At 41.0% G+C, this 18450-nt stretch overlaps 2 protein-coding genes across 4 annotated transcripts; one reads left to right on the top strand and one right to left on the bottom strand.

The window, feature by feature from the left end:
- The first annotated feature begins 12 nt into the window (after positions 1 to 12).
- METTL18 (methyltransferase 18, RPL3 N3(tau)-histidine) lies at positions 13 to 2398 on the top strand. Of its 2 annotated transcripts, none has more exons than XM_064454585.1 (2): positions 13 to 58; positions 421 to 2398. In XM_064454585.1, the coding sequence occupies exon 2, from the start codon at positions 613 to 615 to the stop codon at positions 1672 to 1674; it is 1062 nt and encodes a 353-aa protein (XP_064310655.1). In that variant the 5' UTR covers positions 13 to 58; positions 421 to 612; the 3' UTR covers positions 1675 to 2398. The 2 variants fall into 2 exon arrangements, with proteins under 2 accessions (XP_064310655.1, XP_009512151.2); XM_009513856.2 differs by having other exon boundaries at positions 29 to 87.
- A 2202-nt stretch (positions 2399 to 4600) lies between these two features.
- LOC104040487 (14 kDa phosphohistidine phosphatase) lies at positions 4601 to 9142 on the bottom strand. Of its 2 annotated transcripts, none has more exons than XM_064454587.1 (3): positions 8693 to 8911; positions 8086 to 8210; positions 4601 to 5641 (listed from the first exon to the last, which is right to left on the bottom strand). In XM_064454587.1, the coding sequence occupies exons 1-3, from the start codon at positions 8820 to 8822 to the stop codon at positions 5549 to 5551; spliced, it is 348 nt and encodes a 115-aa protein (XP_064310657.1). In that variant the 5' UTR covers positions 8823 to 8911; the 3' UTR covers positions 4601 to 5548. The 2 variants fall into 2 exon arrangements, with proteins under 2 accessions (XP_064310657.1, XP_064310656.1); XM_064454586.1 differs by having other exon boundaries at positions 5301 to 5641; positions 8766 to 9142.
- Positions 9143 to 18450: the final 9308 nt, after the last annotated feature.

Below are 18450 nucleotides of genomic sequence, written 5' to 3'. Positions count from 1 at the left end.
GCTTTGCGGAGGGGCGGTAGCTGCATGTGGTAGCCGCGGAGGACAATTGTGTCCGGAGGTCGGTACCGCAGCAGGGAAGGAAACGGGGTGGGTAAACCGAGACCGGGGTCCCCTTTCCCAGCCTTGCATGCTTCAGCCGGGGTGGAGGGAGGGGAACCTGGGCCTTAACAGCCTCCGGGAGGGGGGGGAGGAGGTATTTTTTGCGTGGCTTGAAACGCTGGTTTTACCGGAATAACACAAGCTACCCACGTATATTCCGACATCGCGTGAGAGGTCTGGTCACCTGTAGCGCTCCTTTCAGCGATTTAAACGTTCCGAGGATTTTTCTTAAATGAAAATTAGGCTGCTACAATTCAACGGTTTGATTGAGCAAATATTTGGCTGTTTAATGATGTGTAAAACTATTCACTCTATTTCCAGAAGTAATTCACCGGATTCATCAGCAAAACATTAGATAGTCTACCTGCAAAGCACTGTTCACCACAGAGATAACTACATAAAAACATCCTCCATTGCATCCAGAAGAAAAACATCTTTGTATCAGCACTGCTCTTGGGTGGGTGTTTCCTGCTGTAATAAATTAAGCTGACTTTTTTTTTTTTATTCCTGAAAATGGCTTTTCGATTTAATTTTAATATTGATGAAAGTGAGAACAATGAACCAGCTGCTCGCGACAAGACAGACTTACAGCTGTGCTCTCCGAAACACAAGCAGGAATCCATGGAAAAGAGCAAGCAAACAGCCAATAGCGCGGCAGGCTCCAGCCCAAGGCTGGGTGCCGATAAACAGCGAGATGAGACACCATCAACGAAAAAGCTCTGCTTTAAAGCTGCCAAGGAACACGACATTCCTGAAGATCTCAATAAAATACTGGAAAATAAAGTCATGGAAACAGTATCAGACCTGTATTACGTAAATATGTCCGTAGTGGAAATGAAGTGTTTGGATGGCGCCGATGGAGAAGGCATTGTCTCTAAAAGTGTTTCTTCTCATTCTGATCTCATCCCAGGGGTCTATGAGGGAGGACTGAAAATCTGGGAGTGCACCTTCGATCTCATAGACTACTTCTCAGAGGCTGAAATACAGTTTACCAACAAGACTGTATTGGATCTGGGCTGTGGGGCTGGGCTGCTGGGAATAGTGGCTTTAAGGGGTAAAGCTGAAAAAGTCCATTTTCAGGACTACAACAGCACAGTGATTGATGAAATAACCTTACCTAATGCAGTGGCTAACTGCATAAACGGAGGCGACAGAACGGGCAGTGGAGACAACAGAAAAACTAGTGAGCCTCCTTTGAAGAGGCCCAAGCAAGCAGGATGTGTAGCTGACATGCTTGCCAAATGCAGGTTTTTTTCCGGAGAGTGGTCTCAAGTCAGCCAGCTCCTGTTAAGCGGCAACAAACCCCTTCTGAAGTACGATGTAATTCTCACATCTGAGACCATCTATAATCCTGACTACTACGGTGCTTTGCATGATACACTGGCTCAGCTCTTGGATAAAAATGGCCGTGTGTATTTGGCAGGCAAAGCGTATTATTTTGGGGTTGGCGGTGGTATCTACCTCTTTGAGAAATTCATTGCAGAGAGAAATGTGTTTAGGAGCAGCATAGTTAAAATAATTGATAAAGGACTACAGCGATGTATTATGGAAATAGCCTTTAAAGATTCCAGTTAAAATTTAACCACTGGTCCTTCAAAAATATCTTAAATGAAATGTTTTAATCCTCACATCTCTGCTTTTTCCTCTCTTGAGTTCTTCTGGTTTGACAAAATAAGAATGCTCATTATTGAAATATTTGACAAATTCTGATGTCTGACTGGAAGGGAAGGACTGATTCTCTTTTTCCATAGAAAATGGAGTTCTGCTTAAACCACCATCTGTGTATGCCAATTAAGGGTCATTTATATGCATTTAAAATTGAAGCGGGTGACTGGCCCCAGTCCCCCTCATATTCTTTGGCAGTGCCGGAGCTGTCTGGCACAGAACTGCTTGCTGAGCACAGCCTGAACCAGACCATGCAGCATCTGAGTATGGCGCAGGAGTTGTTCTCAAGAGTTGGGCTTCCAACTCAGATACAATTAAACCACAGCAACAGATTTCAGAACCGACTGCACACCTGCGTGCTCTGCTGCTTTGCCAGCAGAGGGGGATGTGATTGTATTTATCACTGGTGTTCTACTCTGCTAGCAATCTCGCTAATTGTTGTAATGTTTCCATATGTAATGCATACATGACTTCTATTCAAGCCTTTGAAAAAGTGTACCAGAGAATATTTACTAGCGTGGTTTGTAAATTTTCACATTTAGATTTTGACATGTTACTCGAGAAAATTTCATCAAGTAATTGGAAATAGCCATACTGTTTTTAAAAATGAATAAAACTGATTTCTATTTTAGAAGATGAGTTGAAAGAAGTTTCTACACAAGAGAAGTTCCTTAAAACAACCAACCACTAAACCTACAGATGCAATCCAGGAAACTGGAGGATGACAGAACTGAGTTTAGGTGACAAGTGGGAAAGGAGATAAACTGCACTGTTACAGCAGATTGCTAACTAGAGTGCTGTACTGTGTTGGTTTCTTTTTTTAAAAAAATTCTTTCAGAAATTAAACAGCCCATACACTATCACTCACTTTCAGAACTTGCAGGGGGGTGCTGCTGGGGGCAGTACTGAACACTCTTCACACCTCTTCAATCTTTTCAACAGTTTGGCAGGGCAGCAAGCATTCAGAAAAGGCTGCGTACAAGTCACTCCTGTGTCTGAGGCTGAAGGTAGTGATGTTGCTGAAGAAATTAACTTACCAAAAACTCAAAGAAACCCAAAGAACTATAAAACTTGGTCTCTAGTGCTTCGTGTCACCAACAATTCATGCAAAAAAAAAGTCCATTGTACATTTTGTCTTAACCAAAACTGGACAAAAATCTATTACATAACACGTACATCAAAAGTACTGCTTATGTGCGGCTTTATTGGGCACCGCTGCAGAAATATGAACTTAAGAGACAGTCAACCACTGCAGTAAGCTGGATGCAAGGATACTCCTTGTAGGGGGAAAAGGACAATAGCCTGAGGGGATGGAAAGAAATTTACTACAGCAGTGCCCTAAATCTCATTAATTATTGCATAGAGTTCCCATCATTGAAGGCTGTGAAAGTCCACTGCAAGATCCCTATTTTGACCATGTTGCTACTAAAATAGAATCATACCGGATTTCCTGTACTTTACAGAAGAGCCTTAACAACTACTGTTTCAAAAAGAATTTTAAGTAGACTAATTGAAAAGGATGCTTTGGAAACTACTGGAGTTGCTGTTTTATTGGAGAGGGGGAAAAAAAAGCAGTCAGCCGCACCACGGCTGTGATTGCACTTTGGAATTAAGGCTGTCTTTTACCAGCTAAATCACCACCGCCCCAATGACCAGTTTCCTGCTTCTCTTCATATCTGGAACAAAAATCTTACCCTCACTTGTAATACTTGTAGATATTACTTAATAGCTAGGGAAATAAGCCTTTCCCCAAATGACATTGCACTAGAAAAATAACAGAATTGTTAGATTAGACCCTTGAAGTATTTTTTTTTTAATGACACAAACCCTTACATCAGGCCCAGTTTCTTTTACAAAGAAACAAAGGTAGATGTCAGCTGGTAACTCTATTTATCAGCTCATTCCAAATCATCACCCCTTTTCTCCCCTCACCCCATCCCTTTGCTTTTTGAGTCATCACAATAAGAAATCCGGTCTAAGTTATCTCTTTCCCGTAAGTTGTGGAGAGAAATACTACAATCAATTGTAAAAAGTCTCAGAGAACTAAATTAAAAAGCTTGTTTGTTTTAACAGGTGTTATCCTAACTGATGACTTCCTTTTAAAGACTATTTGCTAGTTTTGGGAAATGAGGCTATTGAAAAAAACCAGTTTTGTGTACTGGCACCAATTAAATGGTATCCGTTACAGTTATTTTCCTAAACCTTAGGGGAAAAAACCCATGAGGAATATCAAAGTGGGAAGTGGCCAATTTTCAAGTTATTGACTTGTATGCTCTTCTTGGTTACTAGGTACACAGGCATTTAATCATGTTCTGAAACCAAAATCTTAAGAAAAAAAAAATAAAACCTGCAATCAAGGTTATCACAGCATTTGAAGCAGTGCAGCCAAGACTTGCACAAGAATGCCAAGAGAAGCAAAAACAACCGATGCAAAAGCACATAGAGGCACTGGGGGGTAAGTCTAGGCTGTGTGTGTTGGGAAGCAGGTGCCAGCCATGAAAGCTGCAGCACCTGGTTCAAAGGATCCTGCTCCCAGGTGATTACTGAGATGGATATACCTAGAACTCTTCTAATGAGGAATGGACTAAAAGGTTTGAGGACAAGAACAGAAATCCCTCTCTGCCCAACCGATCAAAACAAAGATACAGAAGGGTGATAAAAGACAGATAATTAGTGTAATAAGGCAGTAACAGCAGGATGTTTTTGTGTGTAATAGAAACTGGACTAATGCCTCTCAAACTTCACAGTTCGTACTTTAAGTCACATGTCCATTGAAAAGAAAAAGCCACTCTGTGCCACCAGATACTGGCAGATAAGTGCAGTAGGAACCACAGCAAAGGGAAGAACCAGGATTTATATACAAATACCTCTCGAAGACTGCAAGTCAACAATGCAAGCATAAGAGCAAAAGGTACTCCCTTGAAATCCTCAACAGCATTAAAGGAGGACTGGCAGGAAACGAAGTGGAAACTGTTGCAATTAACTTCACCAAAAAATGAAGGGCAACAAGGAGGAAGCAGGTACTGTAAGTTAGTTCAGATACTGCCTAGGTGTACTGGGTCTGGCCGGGACGTAGTTAACTATAAGATAATTATTGTGATTAAAAAAAAAAGAAGAAAGCATCATTGTACTCATGGGGAATAAAAGAAGTACAGAGGAATCAAAATGAAACAAGTATCAACAGAATGTGACATTGCCATCAGTCTGCTATAGGGAAGGATCTTACAGGAACACAAGAGATCTTGACCATTACTTGTGTTCCACCCAAGTATTGAATTTTCAAAACCATGGAGTAAATCAAAGTTTTTGATCATTGGTGAAGAACTGTAATAGCCAACCCGCCCCTTCCCCCACCTCAATTTTTGTGAATGTGGATAGGAAAGTTGAAAAGCCTAAAGAGCAATTGAAAATAAAGGAAACTGAAAACACTGTGGTCAAAAGACCAGGGAACAGCTTTGGTCCCGTAGTGTTTAAGTTGACAGCAAAATCCTGATGTATCCTACAAATATCAGTGACACAGGATTGGGTGAAAACACTGGAGATAAGATGGAGTGTTTAATTAGAGGGCACATCAAAAGGAGAGGCAAGAAGCTTAGAACTGCAGATTCTGCAAAGGAATGATCTGAAAAATGCGATATATCTGGGGATCACTAACCATATAATAAGTTACAGCAGGGCCCAGATTTATGGTAACATACAGAGCAGAGACATTCAACTTTATTTATCACAGTACAGCTCAGAGTTACCAGTTTTGAACTGCTTTTTGTGTTCGTAAGTAGCCGATTTATTTCTTGTCATCTGACCATGTAATTTCATAATCTGTATACACTTTTTTCAGTATCTCCGCAGTCACTGAATGATCTGCTTTTCCATAGCCCTGTAAGAAAAAACAAATGCTTATTAGACACACACAGAAAGTAAGTCCATAGAACCATTCAGTTCTTGTTGATACAAATTACCCAGTTATGATTTGATATTTCAAGTAGTTCATATACACATCAAATACAGATTCTAAGAGAGTTATTCTTGCACTATCATCTTTTATTTTCCTGTTGTCCTCTCCAATTCCCCTCCCAGCCTGAGTTGTAGAAAATAAATGAAATGGGGTCAATCTCAAGTAATAGCAGATGCATTTTTCATATCATGATTTCTCAACAGAAAGCTTGTTTTAAAAATGTTCCCAACCCCTCAGCCACCATATTTATTGAACATTCTTTTAAACCACAGAGAGCACGTTGACCTACTTTAATGTATAAGCATACAAACATCTGATCTGGCTCAGCTGAAGGAAAAAGGAATAAGCCACATGTGTGAACATTTGAGTACTATTCTAGCCACTAAAGAAATCACAGTCTTCATGTTTTATTTATTTGCAATCTTGCCTTAGCTGGTAATGGCATAATTTTAAATATCCGTGCTCTTCAGCCACTGCAACTCCAAACTAAGGCAAAGTCAGATGACCCATGTGATTTTTTGATTTTTAACCCTCATTTAAATCATTGGTGATAGTGTCCTTCACTGAAATTTAAGACAGTTGTGGTAGAAGGTGCCTTTCCATTATTACCTTGATTTCTTATTTCAGAACTACAAGTAAGTTTTTCCCTGTCAAAAAGCCTTTACTGCACAACAGTGCAGTCTACTGATAAAAACCTGTAATTTACAGGTTACTTTTTTTTCCCCAGTAACATTTCATATGAAACTTAACTTGGAAGACTGAAAAAAGAGCTCAAGATTGCATTATCAAACAAAGCATGCACTCTTATTCCTCACTGATTCTGCCCCAAGTGGACCAGCTTAAGTAAACCAGCATTTAAACTGCGCAGGTTAAAATAACTGATTGATTACAAAATGCAAACTTTTCAAAAATACCAGATAATACCGTTAAGTCAGAAGTACTGCAGGTTTATACTGTTAGTTGTAAAGCAACAGACCTACAGATCACTCTTGCCTTGGTAATCATTTTGAAGACCCCATCCAGCTTTGCAAATAATAGCACAGCACCTACTTCATAAGAAGTCAATGACTCTTTCTCTAGTTTTTACAAAATACCAAGATAGGTCTGTTTTAGAGTCTGAAAACAAATCTCCACATAATGAGAATCATTAAACCAATGTAATTAATATACTAACTTGTGACCTGCTGCTAAGGTCTTCTGAACCCCCAGTGTCTCTGCCTGACAGAAGCCCTCATGGTAATAAAATTCTGCTTTTACATGGGGCTCATCTGGAAGTGTCAAGGTCCAAAAGCAGAGAAACAAGGTATCTTCCATAGCAATTGCATTACAAAAGCAAGAGTTGACCACTGCCTCTGACACTAAATTGGCAACTGAATTAATAATACAGGTGTCAACTCTCATCTAAAAACACAGTTATAGCATGGACCTACAATCACAAGAATTTAGTTGAATGAGCATTATACTCTGCCTTCCCACCCATACAAATCCTAAACAGTTAATTTTTTTTTCTTATGATTCCAGGTGGCAAGAGTCATCTTGGAACAAAAGCAGCACTAACATTTAAAAATGCTTAACACATTTAAGGCCCAACTTTCATCTAAGGTAATCAGATTTGAAGTAACCATCACTTTCTATAAAAGTTAAATCATCTTAACTGTTTTCTTTGTCTACATTAGAAGCCTAAAACCTTTACTCACAGATTACTACACAAGCACCTACACTTCATCACAGAGCCACATCAGAAACAGAGTACGGCATGTTCCCTAAATTCAAGAAAGTCATTATTACTTGCTGAGCCTTTCACAAAGAAACTGAACATACACAGAACAGGTAACAAATATGCTCTGGTTCCTATACTCTTGGAAGTTACTTTTATTCGCACAAACCAAACTTACGTGAAACTACATCTTCACCTATTAAAAATTCACCACACCTAAACTGGGTCTACTTTTCTCACCCCACACGTACACAGAACAACGTTCACTATTTAGCTAGTCACTACCAACCAACGTTTTTATTGGCAGATAAAGATCATACAATAGCTGGATCAAGACCCTGTGGCTACAAATGGGCTATTCCTCCTCCAGCAGTAAGACTACATTTTGAGTCAAGAGATGCTAACTTCCGTTTTTAGCCTTAATTATGACTTAATGTTGGTATTACTCAGCATTAAGTTATCTGCTATTTTTGTTTTGCTCTCCTCCCCTTAAAATTGCTGTTTTTCTAACCTATCTCACAAATGAGCCAGGCAAGTTTTCCACTGAACGTTTACACCACAATTCAAATTGCCAAAAGCCACTATAGTATAAAAAACCCCAGAACATCAGAGACGAAAGGATTTCAAGGAATACAAAAGGTGCACTTACTGTAGAGAGCCCAAATACCCTAATTTTCTTGTCTTTGCTATTATGATCAATTTTCCCTCCTCCAAGGCACTTGCACTCATATCCCAGCTTTTGCATTTCAGGATTTACTTTTTCAAATATGTGATCTGCACAAGAAGAACGGTTAGAGCCATTAGAATATGCACTCGGCATCAAATACTCTAGAACTCTTTTTTTTCAGCTATTTTTCTCCCGGTCCCCTCCTTCACCTGCAAGAAAGGGAGCCTTCCCTTGACACATTGAAAAGCTGTAATTAAGGTTCTCTATTTCACGTTTTTTTACTTAGTTAACACGTCACACTCTCCTAAATAAGGTTTATCAGGTTTGGAAATTACATCCGACAGAGATATTGACCCGCTTGACATACTCTCGTGAGAGAATTCTTCCTATAAAGGGGGAAAAAACCTGGGGTTTCAGAGCTACTCCCGCTAACACCGGCCACCGCAGGCCAGGGGCTCCGCCTCAGCCTCGCCTGGGAGCCGGCGGCCGACTCACACGTCCTGAGGGACGCTGCTGGGGGGGACGGACGGGGACACGGACGGGGACACCCCGCTAACGACCGCTTCCCCAGCCCCAGCCTGTAACCCACTGTGGAACTCGGCCGCTTTGGTGCCGCGGACGACGTCGCGCTGCTCCCCGCCGCCCGGGCGCTGTAGGCGCACCAGGATGTACTTGAACGTGCCCTCGGGGTCGATCTCCACATCCCGCACGGCCGCCATGGCGGCGCCTCCGGCCCGTGAGGTGACCAGGCCGCGCCGCCGTTCCTCGGCGGGAAGGCGTCGCTCCCGCCCCGGGGGCGGGGCAGCCGCTGCCGGCGCCACTCCATCGTGAGGCGAAGGGGTGCCTGGCCCGGGAGGCCGTCGGTCGGCGCGGCCGGCTGGGAGGGGGCGCGTTATGCCTTCGGGCCGGCCGCCGAGGCCGGGGGGGGGGGGTGTGTGGGGTGTGTCTCTCCATGCACCCCTTTCTCCTCTCCCTCGGCTCCCAGGTCCGGGGCCCTGCGGCGGGTAGCTGCCATCACGGGCCCGTGGCCGGGCGAGGCATTTACAGCGCGGGGCGGCGGGCCGTGGACAGAGCGAGCTTAATGCCCTGAGAAGCCCTCGGTTACTGTTTACATACGTTAAAGAGATATACATCTACCTCCTGCTCACCTTCCATTATGGATGGGTTCCCCTTGATGAGTTAGACAAGCTCCACACAGATTCATCACGAAGTCATAGATGCCTAGAATGAATAATGTACACCAACTTACTGAAAATTTTGTCTGTTGAAAGAAAGAGAATCGGTTCCTTGTAGTGTTGAAGTAAGAACATGGTCTTGTATCAAGTGCTTACTCCAAAAAAGAGGGAATAATCACTTTTTAAAGATTAGAAGTTTTTAAAGAAGTTTCAGAATATGTCCACAAATGAGTTTCTGCATAGCCACATCTTTTAAGGGCTGTATTATAGGTCACTTTGAACTGAGCTAATCTATTAATACAAATAGTCATTGTAAACATTAATTTCTAAAATTCTTAAACTTAAAAGAGTAAACGTACACTATAATGTACATATACAACACTCAGACAGTGTACTATATAAGATAAGATGTAATGCATGAAAACATCAGTAAAATACAAGCATGCGTATCTAAATACAGCATTTAGAGGTGCTTAACAGAAATGGAATTTTTATTAGAATTTGGTTTGTGATTTATCACTTAATAATTAAAGTTGCTTGCTGAACTACTTTAAGCTGCTCTAAATATTAACAAAAAAAATTCTAACACTTTATTACTTCAGATGCTATTGTTAGTTACGTTTTCAGGCACAGACTAATATCATCACTATGAGGAAAATTACTAGAGCCCAAGTAAGGTAAACCAAATTCTTATCAGCTGTATCTTAGAAGATGAAAAGTTGAGAAGGGCTTTAAGTAGGAAAACAAGCCTACCATCTCAGTTGTTCTGGATTTGCCAGGGAAAGTGATAAAATATGTGTCTGGGTAAACTGCCCTTTAGGATCATAAGACTGAGAGAGTCTTGTGGAGATGAGGTGGTTGCTTAAGGCAGTTCAGTAGTAAAGGCCTGTAGGATTATTGGAGTGTTAGTTCTTTAAGTTTCTTTCAAGAGTCTAGAAGATCTACTTTTGTTTTGATAACTTTTGTGTGTAGTTTCTTCTTTGATTACTTTGTCTACTAATTTAGCATAGTATCTGATGTTCTTATTCATCTTTTTTGAAGCTTTAGCATTAAGAAGGTTTTATAGAGCTTGCTTGTTTGAATGAACCCTGCCTTTTTATTTTTAACTAGAACAGGATACTTCATTCCCTTGAGTACAGAAGCCTGTTGTGTGGCCGTAGCTGTTGAAAGCTTTATTGTCCCGTTTCAGTTATGATGCTTGGAAGGAACTAGCAACAAACAATGGTAACGCTGATGAGCAAGGGCAAGGATGGCAAAGGAAGTATTTATGGCAAACCTAAGATAGAAGCTAAACTTCAAATCAATTTGTCCTCAATGAGGAGAGCAGGCACCTGGCTTGACCTGGCATGGCTTGAGAAAATAAGTTTGTGACTTTGTAATAGGCAAAGTAGAACTTTATCCTGTTCTCCTTAATGCTTTTGTCTTCCCAAGCACCCACCTTATTCATAAGTAGTTTCTTATGCCATGCTGAGGTATAGGAGTCTTCCTGTTGTCTTTTAGGCCAAAGACAGAAATCCCCCGCTGTTGGCGGTAATTGTTAGTGCGTCACTTTGTGGGCCTCAGGGGTGCAAAGAGGATGGCATGGGGCAACGGGTCTCAAACCAGAGACAGCCTGCCTCCAATAAAACTGCATGGAGGGACTTTCCTTTTTAATGGGATTACTCATATCTAACCATGGCAGTGAGTTAGTTTGGCACTATTTCCCAAGAAATTAAGATTTTTTTATTTATTTGGCCAAGTAACATCTCGTCTCTTCACAGTGATGTCCTAAAAACCATTGTTCCGAGGAAAAGCCTTGTAAATATCTCAAATTAGGTAACAGTGAACCAATGTAATGATAATTAAGATAGGATAGTAGATATTTTTCTTGAGTAGTTGTAGCCAGACCATAAGGGTAAGCATTGACATAATTTTTTTCTCTTCTATATTACCTATGGAGCTTGATTTCCATTGTGGTTTGTAGGCTTTGGACTGGACCCAAATGACTATAAAGTCGCACTGTTGTTGTTTATGCCCTTTCTATCATCAGATTGTTTGAGCCACATGGCCTTGTAAAAATTCACCTACCCTTACATTGACTTGGGTTGTGCCGGTATTGCAGTGTGTGTTGCAGTGGATTAAAATGTTGGTGTAACAGCATTTGTTTGTTGGGGGAGATAAAATCACAGAATCATTAAGGTTGGAAAAGACCTCTAGGATCATCAAGTCCAACTGCCAACTCAGCACCCCCATGCCTCCTAAATCATGCCCTGAAATCCCACGTCTACATGTTTTTTGAACACCTCCAGGGATGGTGACTCTACCACCTCTCTGGGCAGCCTGTTCCAATGCCCGACCACTCTTTCAGTGAAGAAATTTTTCCTAATATCCGATCTAAACCTCCTCTGATGCAGCTTGAGTCTGTCTCCTCTCATCCTATCTCTAGTAACTTGGGAGAAGAGACCAACAGCCACCTCACTACAATCTCCTTTCAGGTAGTTGTAGAGATCCATAAGGTCTCCCCTCAGCCTCCTCTTCTCCAGGCTAAACAACTCCAGCTCCCTCAGCCACTCCTTGTAAGGGTCTGGAGGAAAAGTCTTCACCAGCTTTGTTGCCCTTCTCTGGACACACACCAGCAGCTCAATATCCTTCTTGTAGTGAGGGGACCAAAACTGAACACCGTGTTCGAGGTGCGGCCTCACCAGTGCCAAGTACAGGGGCACGATCGCTTCCCTGCTCCTGCTGGCCACGCTATTTCTGATAAAAGCCAGGATGCTGTTGGCCTTCTTGGCCACCTGGGCACACTGCTGGCTCATGTTCAGCAGGCTGTCAGCCAGCACCCCCAGGTCCTGCTCTGCCAAGCACCATTCTAGCCACTCTTCCCCAAGCCTGTAGCGTTGCATGGGGTTGTTGTGACAAAAGGGCGCGACATGGCACTTGGCCTTGTTGAATCTCATACAATTGACCTCAGCCCATTGATCCAGCCTGCCCAGATGCCTCTGCAAAGCCTTCCTACCCTCAAGCAGATCAACACTCCTGCCCAATTTATAGCCTTTGTTCTCTATTGCATCCATTATGAGAGGCTCCTGTGACTATGCTTTTTCTGTTCAATAACTCTTGAAGGTGGTAATAAATGTCAACTCAAATTGAGATCATGACATGGACATCAGTGCTACTATACTCCTCCAGGTTTGATGAAAACAGGTGGAGAAGAGAGGCACTGTGAGTGTTCCTGATGAGGGAATGGCTTCATGTGCGTTGAGTGAAATAGTTGGGTGATGGAAACTGCTGATAGGGGACAAATACATTCTTCTTGTCACACTTAACTGCACTTCTGTGGGGCCTTGTGGTGGTATTAAGGCTGTGATATTTGTGTCTTCTTATAGTAACTTTGTAGAAATATTTTTCTTCCTTATTATGTGTCACCACCACCCCCCAAGAAAAATTCCTCTGTTCAGGAAGTGTGTATGGATACTGAGCATTCTTTCTGAATGTTTTTCCCAGGGTTTCTTTGTTGGTTTTTTTTTTGGCTGCTGAGGTGGACAAACAGTCTTCAAATAATCTTGGAGGAGGTTTCCACTTGTGAGTGCAGTGCCCTTAAAAATTAGCTCTGGAGTGTCTACTAGATGTAAGCAGTAGCTTGACATGTCAAAATACAGCTACTTTATCTTAAGTCTTCATATCCTCTAGCCTTATACCACTCTGTAGCTCTAGCTACAATTCACATTAGGGTCGTCTTCTGAAAAAAATTGGAAACTGTGGCTTTAAATACATGGAGTATGTTAAATGCTATTTTTTTAACAAATACGGATTCTGAATGTAGTTTAAGGAATCCAGTTATGTGCCGGTATTGAAGCTAACAGCAGAATAATATGCTAAAAGGCACACTAAAAAAAATTTAAAATAATCAAATGGGTAGCTTAAATGTGTTATGAGCAAAGCACAGGTGGGTAATATGAATGCAGCTGCATTTTCTTCCTCTATTGGCAGTCCAGCTAGAGCAGCTCAGAGTATCTGCAATGAAACAGACACAATGCTGTAGTTATACCAAGTGATAGGTCTGTAGCAGTTTCTGAGGCATAGGTGCTAGCAGAGGAAGGTGGGTGTTTTGTCTTATTAAGGATTTCTAGAGCAGTTCTGCCCAGTTTTCTGTTTTTTTACGTTTGACTGTCTCTTTCCCTTCTCTTCTTGCTGTGAGTATACCTGAGGCTGTTGTAGGACTTCCATCTGCAAACTGGATTCCTAAAGTCTTTGCCATAAAAGCAGAAAGGTTGAGTATCTTACTAGCCTTCCCTTTAGATATCACTGAAAAAGCTGTGCCAGATAAAAGTAGGGCAGATCGCTGGAGGTTCTCGAGATATGATTGGACAGGGTGCTAGATCATCTCATCTAGGCTTCGTTCCCCACAAAAGGTTGGACCAGGTGGTCTTTTGAGGTCCCTTCCGATGTGGGCTATTCTATGAAATTCAAGTGCTAAGATTACTACAAAAGCAGTGAAAAACAATTGAGTGGGGTTATGTTAGGTGTGCATGCTTATGAAAGTGTAAATGGACTTCCCACTTAAACGTCCTCATGCCTGCAAAGATTAGATCCTCACAAAAGAGAACCCTTGCAAATAGAAGGTTCATAGCTTCTCCTTTTTCTCCAGATCAATTCTGCATCGTCAGTAACAGTATTTTTCGACCAGACTTGAGTCAAGAACCTACTTCTAAAATTCAAGCAAAGCACTGCGTAGAGCATTTCAGCTCCTCTCCTGGGCTGAATGAATGTCAGGAGTCCAGCTCTAAGGCTAAATTACATTTTGATGCACACTGCAACATTCAGATAGGTTGAGTATCTGAAATGTCTCCTTTCCCCTGCATTATGTTCTGTGTTTTACTGCCTTCAGCTGAAGTCACTGAGTGGCAAAGTTTAGTACGCAGTAACTGATGGTTACAAAGGAAATGCACTGGCTTTCCTTTCTGAGTAACTCGGTAACAGAAAGGATCCCTGAAAAAGCCGGGTTGAAAGCCCAGATGGGTTAACCCTCATGCATGAAGGCTTGTGAGATTTTCTGATCTGTAGTTAAAAGCTAATTTGTCTCCAGTGGAATTTTTGAGAAACTGTTACTGACTACTGACAACTGTCACTTGTTTTGTCAATTTGGATTGAAATGAGGAACGGGGAAGAGAAGGTGCGGTTGTACTGCAGCTGTATGTGGAGATATCAAAGCCAGATGTAATTGAACAAGGTCAGGTAGCAGAAGTCATCTGGCTGTAGAAACACAGTTCAGATCAGATTGGCTTATCATGCCAAAACCCTGGATCAATTTACTGTGCGGGTCTCTGACCTGCTTTTTCAAGCTTGCTTTCAGTGCCCAGACTATGCTAGTTAACTTGCATGACAATTTAAAAGGAAGAAACTGGATTGCAGTTCAATATCAAATGTAACATTTCATTTGAGAATAGGCAAAAAAACCTGTGAGCCAGGAATATCTTCATGTCAAAACAACCTTATATTTATTTTGCTATTTAGCCTCTGAACAGCATGTGACTAGAAAAGGAATATTAATATTACATAAATGTGTTAAGTATGCATTGTGCTGCAGTGAAGCTCACCATGGGATCCTCTCAAGCCATTAGGCCAATCCAGGTTGCCAGAGTCAGGAAAAGGGAAACAATCAGTTTGGACTTCAGCTATATAAATTTTTCCTTTTATTGAGCTTTTTGACAGCAGGGCACAAGGTGTAAGGGTATGTTTAGCCCATTGTTGTATTACAGGAAAATATTAAGAATAGAATTTTTAAGTAGGTAATTTCCATCGCATGTAACTCTCAAACAAGAGAGAAAATAAAATAAGGGTTAACTTTCAGCTGCACTTGCAATTATTTTTAATCCAGAGTGAGAATACACCCTTGTTGAACAGAAGAATGCCTAAGACACTGATGCAAATGAAATATACTGTTGTAAATTATTACTGTCGTGGACATCAAAGATCACAGGCCTGCTCTGCTGCTTGACCCACTCATTTTAATAAGCTTTGAATGAAGATTTTTCTTCAACATCTGTTGGTTAGCAGCTCCTCATATTAACAATGAAGACAGAACAAATGCAGGATAATAATGTTATCTGTCTTGGTGTTCACATCTTTTGGATCTGTGGATGTATAGTCAGTCAGTTCAGAATCCAGAGACTTGCTTTTGCACTGAAGGCTAACAATACAAGCCAACTTTCAGCATACAGGAGTCTAAAGGGCCTCTGCTGTGTCCTTTATACCTTGCTTTCATGAATAATGCTCTCATATGAGCCCTTTCAGAAACTAAACAAGATCTGTATGAAAACCAGGTTGTTTGTTCTGCTACTCATGGAAGGCTGTTTTATAACCTCGTTGCTCTGCTGGCTAGAAACTGCCTCCTAATTTCCAGTCTACATTTACTCACAGATGGTTTGTTTCCATTTGGGTTTTTGTACCAACTTTATTCCTTTATATACAGAAAGCTTCTGATCACCTTCTTTACTTCCTTGATACTTACAAAGAGCCCATCACATCCTTTCTGAGCCTTCCTAGCTGCTTCCTCTTCCCCAGACTTAAACACAAATTTCTAATAGGCACCTGGGAAGGTATTTCTTTAGAGTGGACTTCACAGAATATTTCTACTGTTCAGACAGTCTAGAGTTCCCTGCTAGGAAGTGTCATTCTCCTAGCTCTCCTTCTGAATGACTGTAAATATCACCTGCCTGTCCCAGGATTGCTACTCTAACCCACTTTGAAGTACTGAACACATGCTTCCTACCACAGGATCCCCTTGGTCAGTGAAAACAGTCTGCTGAGTTTATTTTTCAGGGCTCTGCTGTCCTTTAGTCGTCCTTCCCTGCCCTTAGTGTCCGTGCCTTACAGCATATGTTGGGGGCACAACGAAAGCATGGTGTGCAGGTGATCATTTCAGAGTCCCAGCTGTTACTTTGTGGTCTGTAGAGATGAACAGTGTGAATGAATTGTTTAATTGATGAGACTTAATTTCCGTGGGATCTATGACATGCTGGCTATAAGGTTCTTTCAGCTGCAGCTGCTTTTCTTCAAGATGCATTTGCATTCATGGAGCAAAGATATGAGGAAACTGTGTGTCCCTCCTTAGTCACGGTGTTGGGAATGCAGTTCCCTAGGATAAAATCAGAATGAAGAAGAAAAGATGGATGGGAAATGTAATTGTATGAAGTCTTACTTGCAGAATTCTGGACATAGATTGACAGACAAAAGTAGATTATTTTTATTTCTTGTGCTGATCTACTAATATTTTTGTCTCTGGGCTGGTTTAGCTATAATAATAATTCTGCTCTGAGAAAAGGGATATCTCACCTGCTCAGCCTGTGGGATTATGGAACAGACCTGGGCAGTAAAATCAACAGTGCTGGGTCTATGCATGGGTTGTACAATTATTCTTTCTTACATGTGCATGAAGAGCGGCATGGCCCCAGGAGCTTCTCTGCCATATTTTCCGATGCTAGTATTAGAAATAATAAAGTTCTGCATGGGATCAGTTTCACCTGCAACTTCAGGCAACTGGGTACTTGGTGTTAAGACCAGCCCTCCTTTTACCTTCACTCAAGGTGTGAGTTGTTTCCTTTGCTCCTTTGTTCAGTTTCATGTTTCAGTGCCAGTGCAAGTGATCCTTGGCCTTAGGTTAGATTCTTGAATGTGTATTTTTGCCTGTTTGGAGGAAATTGAGCAGAGTGAGTCACATCAGAGAGTTCCTGAAATGAGAAGTGGAGATAAGATTTTCTGGCTCCTGGGTTTTCACTCCAGACAGAGTGGAGACTGTCTTAGGCAGCCTGAGAAATTCCAGCTTCTTTGTGGTGGTTGTATTGCCTATCTTACTCACACTTAATGAGATACAGAGGCTGAGAGATGAGTAAGTTTTTGGAAATTATCTTTTGTTCCCATCTAGACTTCGGAGAAAGCTTCTGCCTTAGACCTTTTGTCTCTGAATTTTTTAAGAATTAGTGTTTCAAACTGTCTCCAAACAGGAAAACACCTTCACTACTGGCACCAGAATTACTTTTCCCCTCAAGGCTGGCTGAAACTGTCACTCTTCCTCTTCTACTAAGTGTTACTGTGGGTGAAGCTGGAGGTTTTTTTAGTATTTCAAAATTTCAAGTACTTTTACTGTTCTTTGCTATGGGATGTCTGTTATACAAACTGTTTTGTCATAAATATTTACGAAGTGTTTTAATATAGGAATGAAAAATACAACTCCTAGAAGAGAGGTGGAACTGGGTTACTTGGAGGTACTTAATTCTCTATTTTTGTCTGTTGACAATAACAACATCATTAAAATGTTTAAAATGGAAGACTTAGAAATATGTAAATGCAAGTGTAATCTTAAAATGTAGGTAAGAACCATCCTTTAAAAAAACATGGAAAATGAATCTCTGTCTCCTTCTATATGGACATATGTACCTGTATATATTCTGGTTACATCAGATCCCACCATATCCTGTATTTGTCTTATTTTTGTGATTTCAGCAAGTTCAACAGAGAACTTTAGATAATCTAAAATCATTTCCCACTGCATCCCATTTTCACAAGCTACTGATAAAGATATTGACTAATGTTTCTCAAGCCAAGACTTAAAAATCTCCAGCAGAAAGCTAGGCTCTCCAAAACTCCTGTTCTGGCATTTCATGGCCTCCTTATTTAGAAACATTTTCTTTAAAACTTTGTCACTACAAATCAGTCCAACCACTACTTATTATTCACCAAGTGAACATAATGAATTGTTCATCACATGCCTCCTAAGTACTCTAAAATGCCTTTTAGGTTTTAGAAGATTGAACAGATTTCATCCTTTTCTACAGCAGGGTAGGAATAAAACAGTTAAATGCCTTGAGTGTTTGCACATAGGCTGTATTTTCTGAACATGTGTTACTTGAACTGTGATCTGTGGCAAACTGGTAGTTCATAAGATTAGATCACTTACAATGTCCTTACAAGTCAGACAAGCATTCATATTTTGCTTTCTTCCCCAAAAACAGATGAAGGTGTTAGTAAGAAATAAAATTGTTAAATCTTAATATTATTTTTTTTTTAAATAGTGTAGGGTGTCAAGATTGTATGACGTGGTCCTAGCTTCTTTTCCAAAAAAGAATACAATTTTGATCTGGTTCTAAATATTCTATCAACTGTGTTGCTTAGGATTTGATTGTATTTTGTCTGC

The sequence above is a fragment of the Phalacrocorax carbo genome, chromosome 6 (assembly GCF_963921805.1).
Source record: "Phalacrocorax carbo chromosome 6, bPhaCar2.1, whole genome shotgun sequence".
Classification (NCBI taxonomy): Eukaryota; Metazoa; Chordata; class Aves; order Suliformes; family Phalacrocoracidae; genus Phalacrocorax; species Phalacrocorax carbo.
Note: the sequence above shows the minus strand (reverse complement) of the source record. Positions and strands in the feature narration are given on the sequence as shown.

Coding starts and splice junctions, on each gene's coding strand:
- LOC104040487 (XM_064454586.1), bottom strand. CDS start 9,057: ATGGAGAGACACACCCCACACACCCCCCCCCCCCGGCCTCGGCGGCCG. Junction 8,211..8,765: donor GCACGTTCAAGTACATCCTG/GTGCGCCTACAG, acceptor CTTCTTGTGCAG/ATCACATATTTGAAAAAGTA. Junction 5,642..8,085: donor GGGTATTTGGGCTCTCTACA/GTAAGTGCACCT, acceptor TTTTTCTTACAG/GGCTATGGAAAAGCAGATCA.
- METTL18 (XM_064454585.1), top strand. CDS start 613: ATGGCTTTTCGATTTAATTTTAATATTGATGAAAGTGAGAACAATGAA.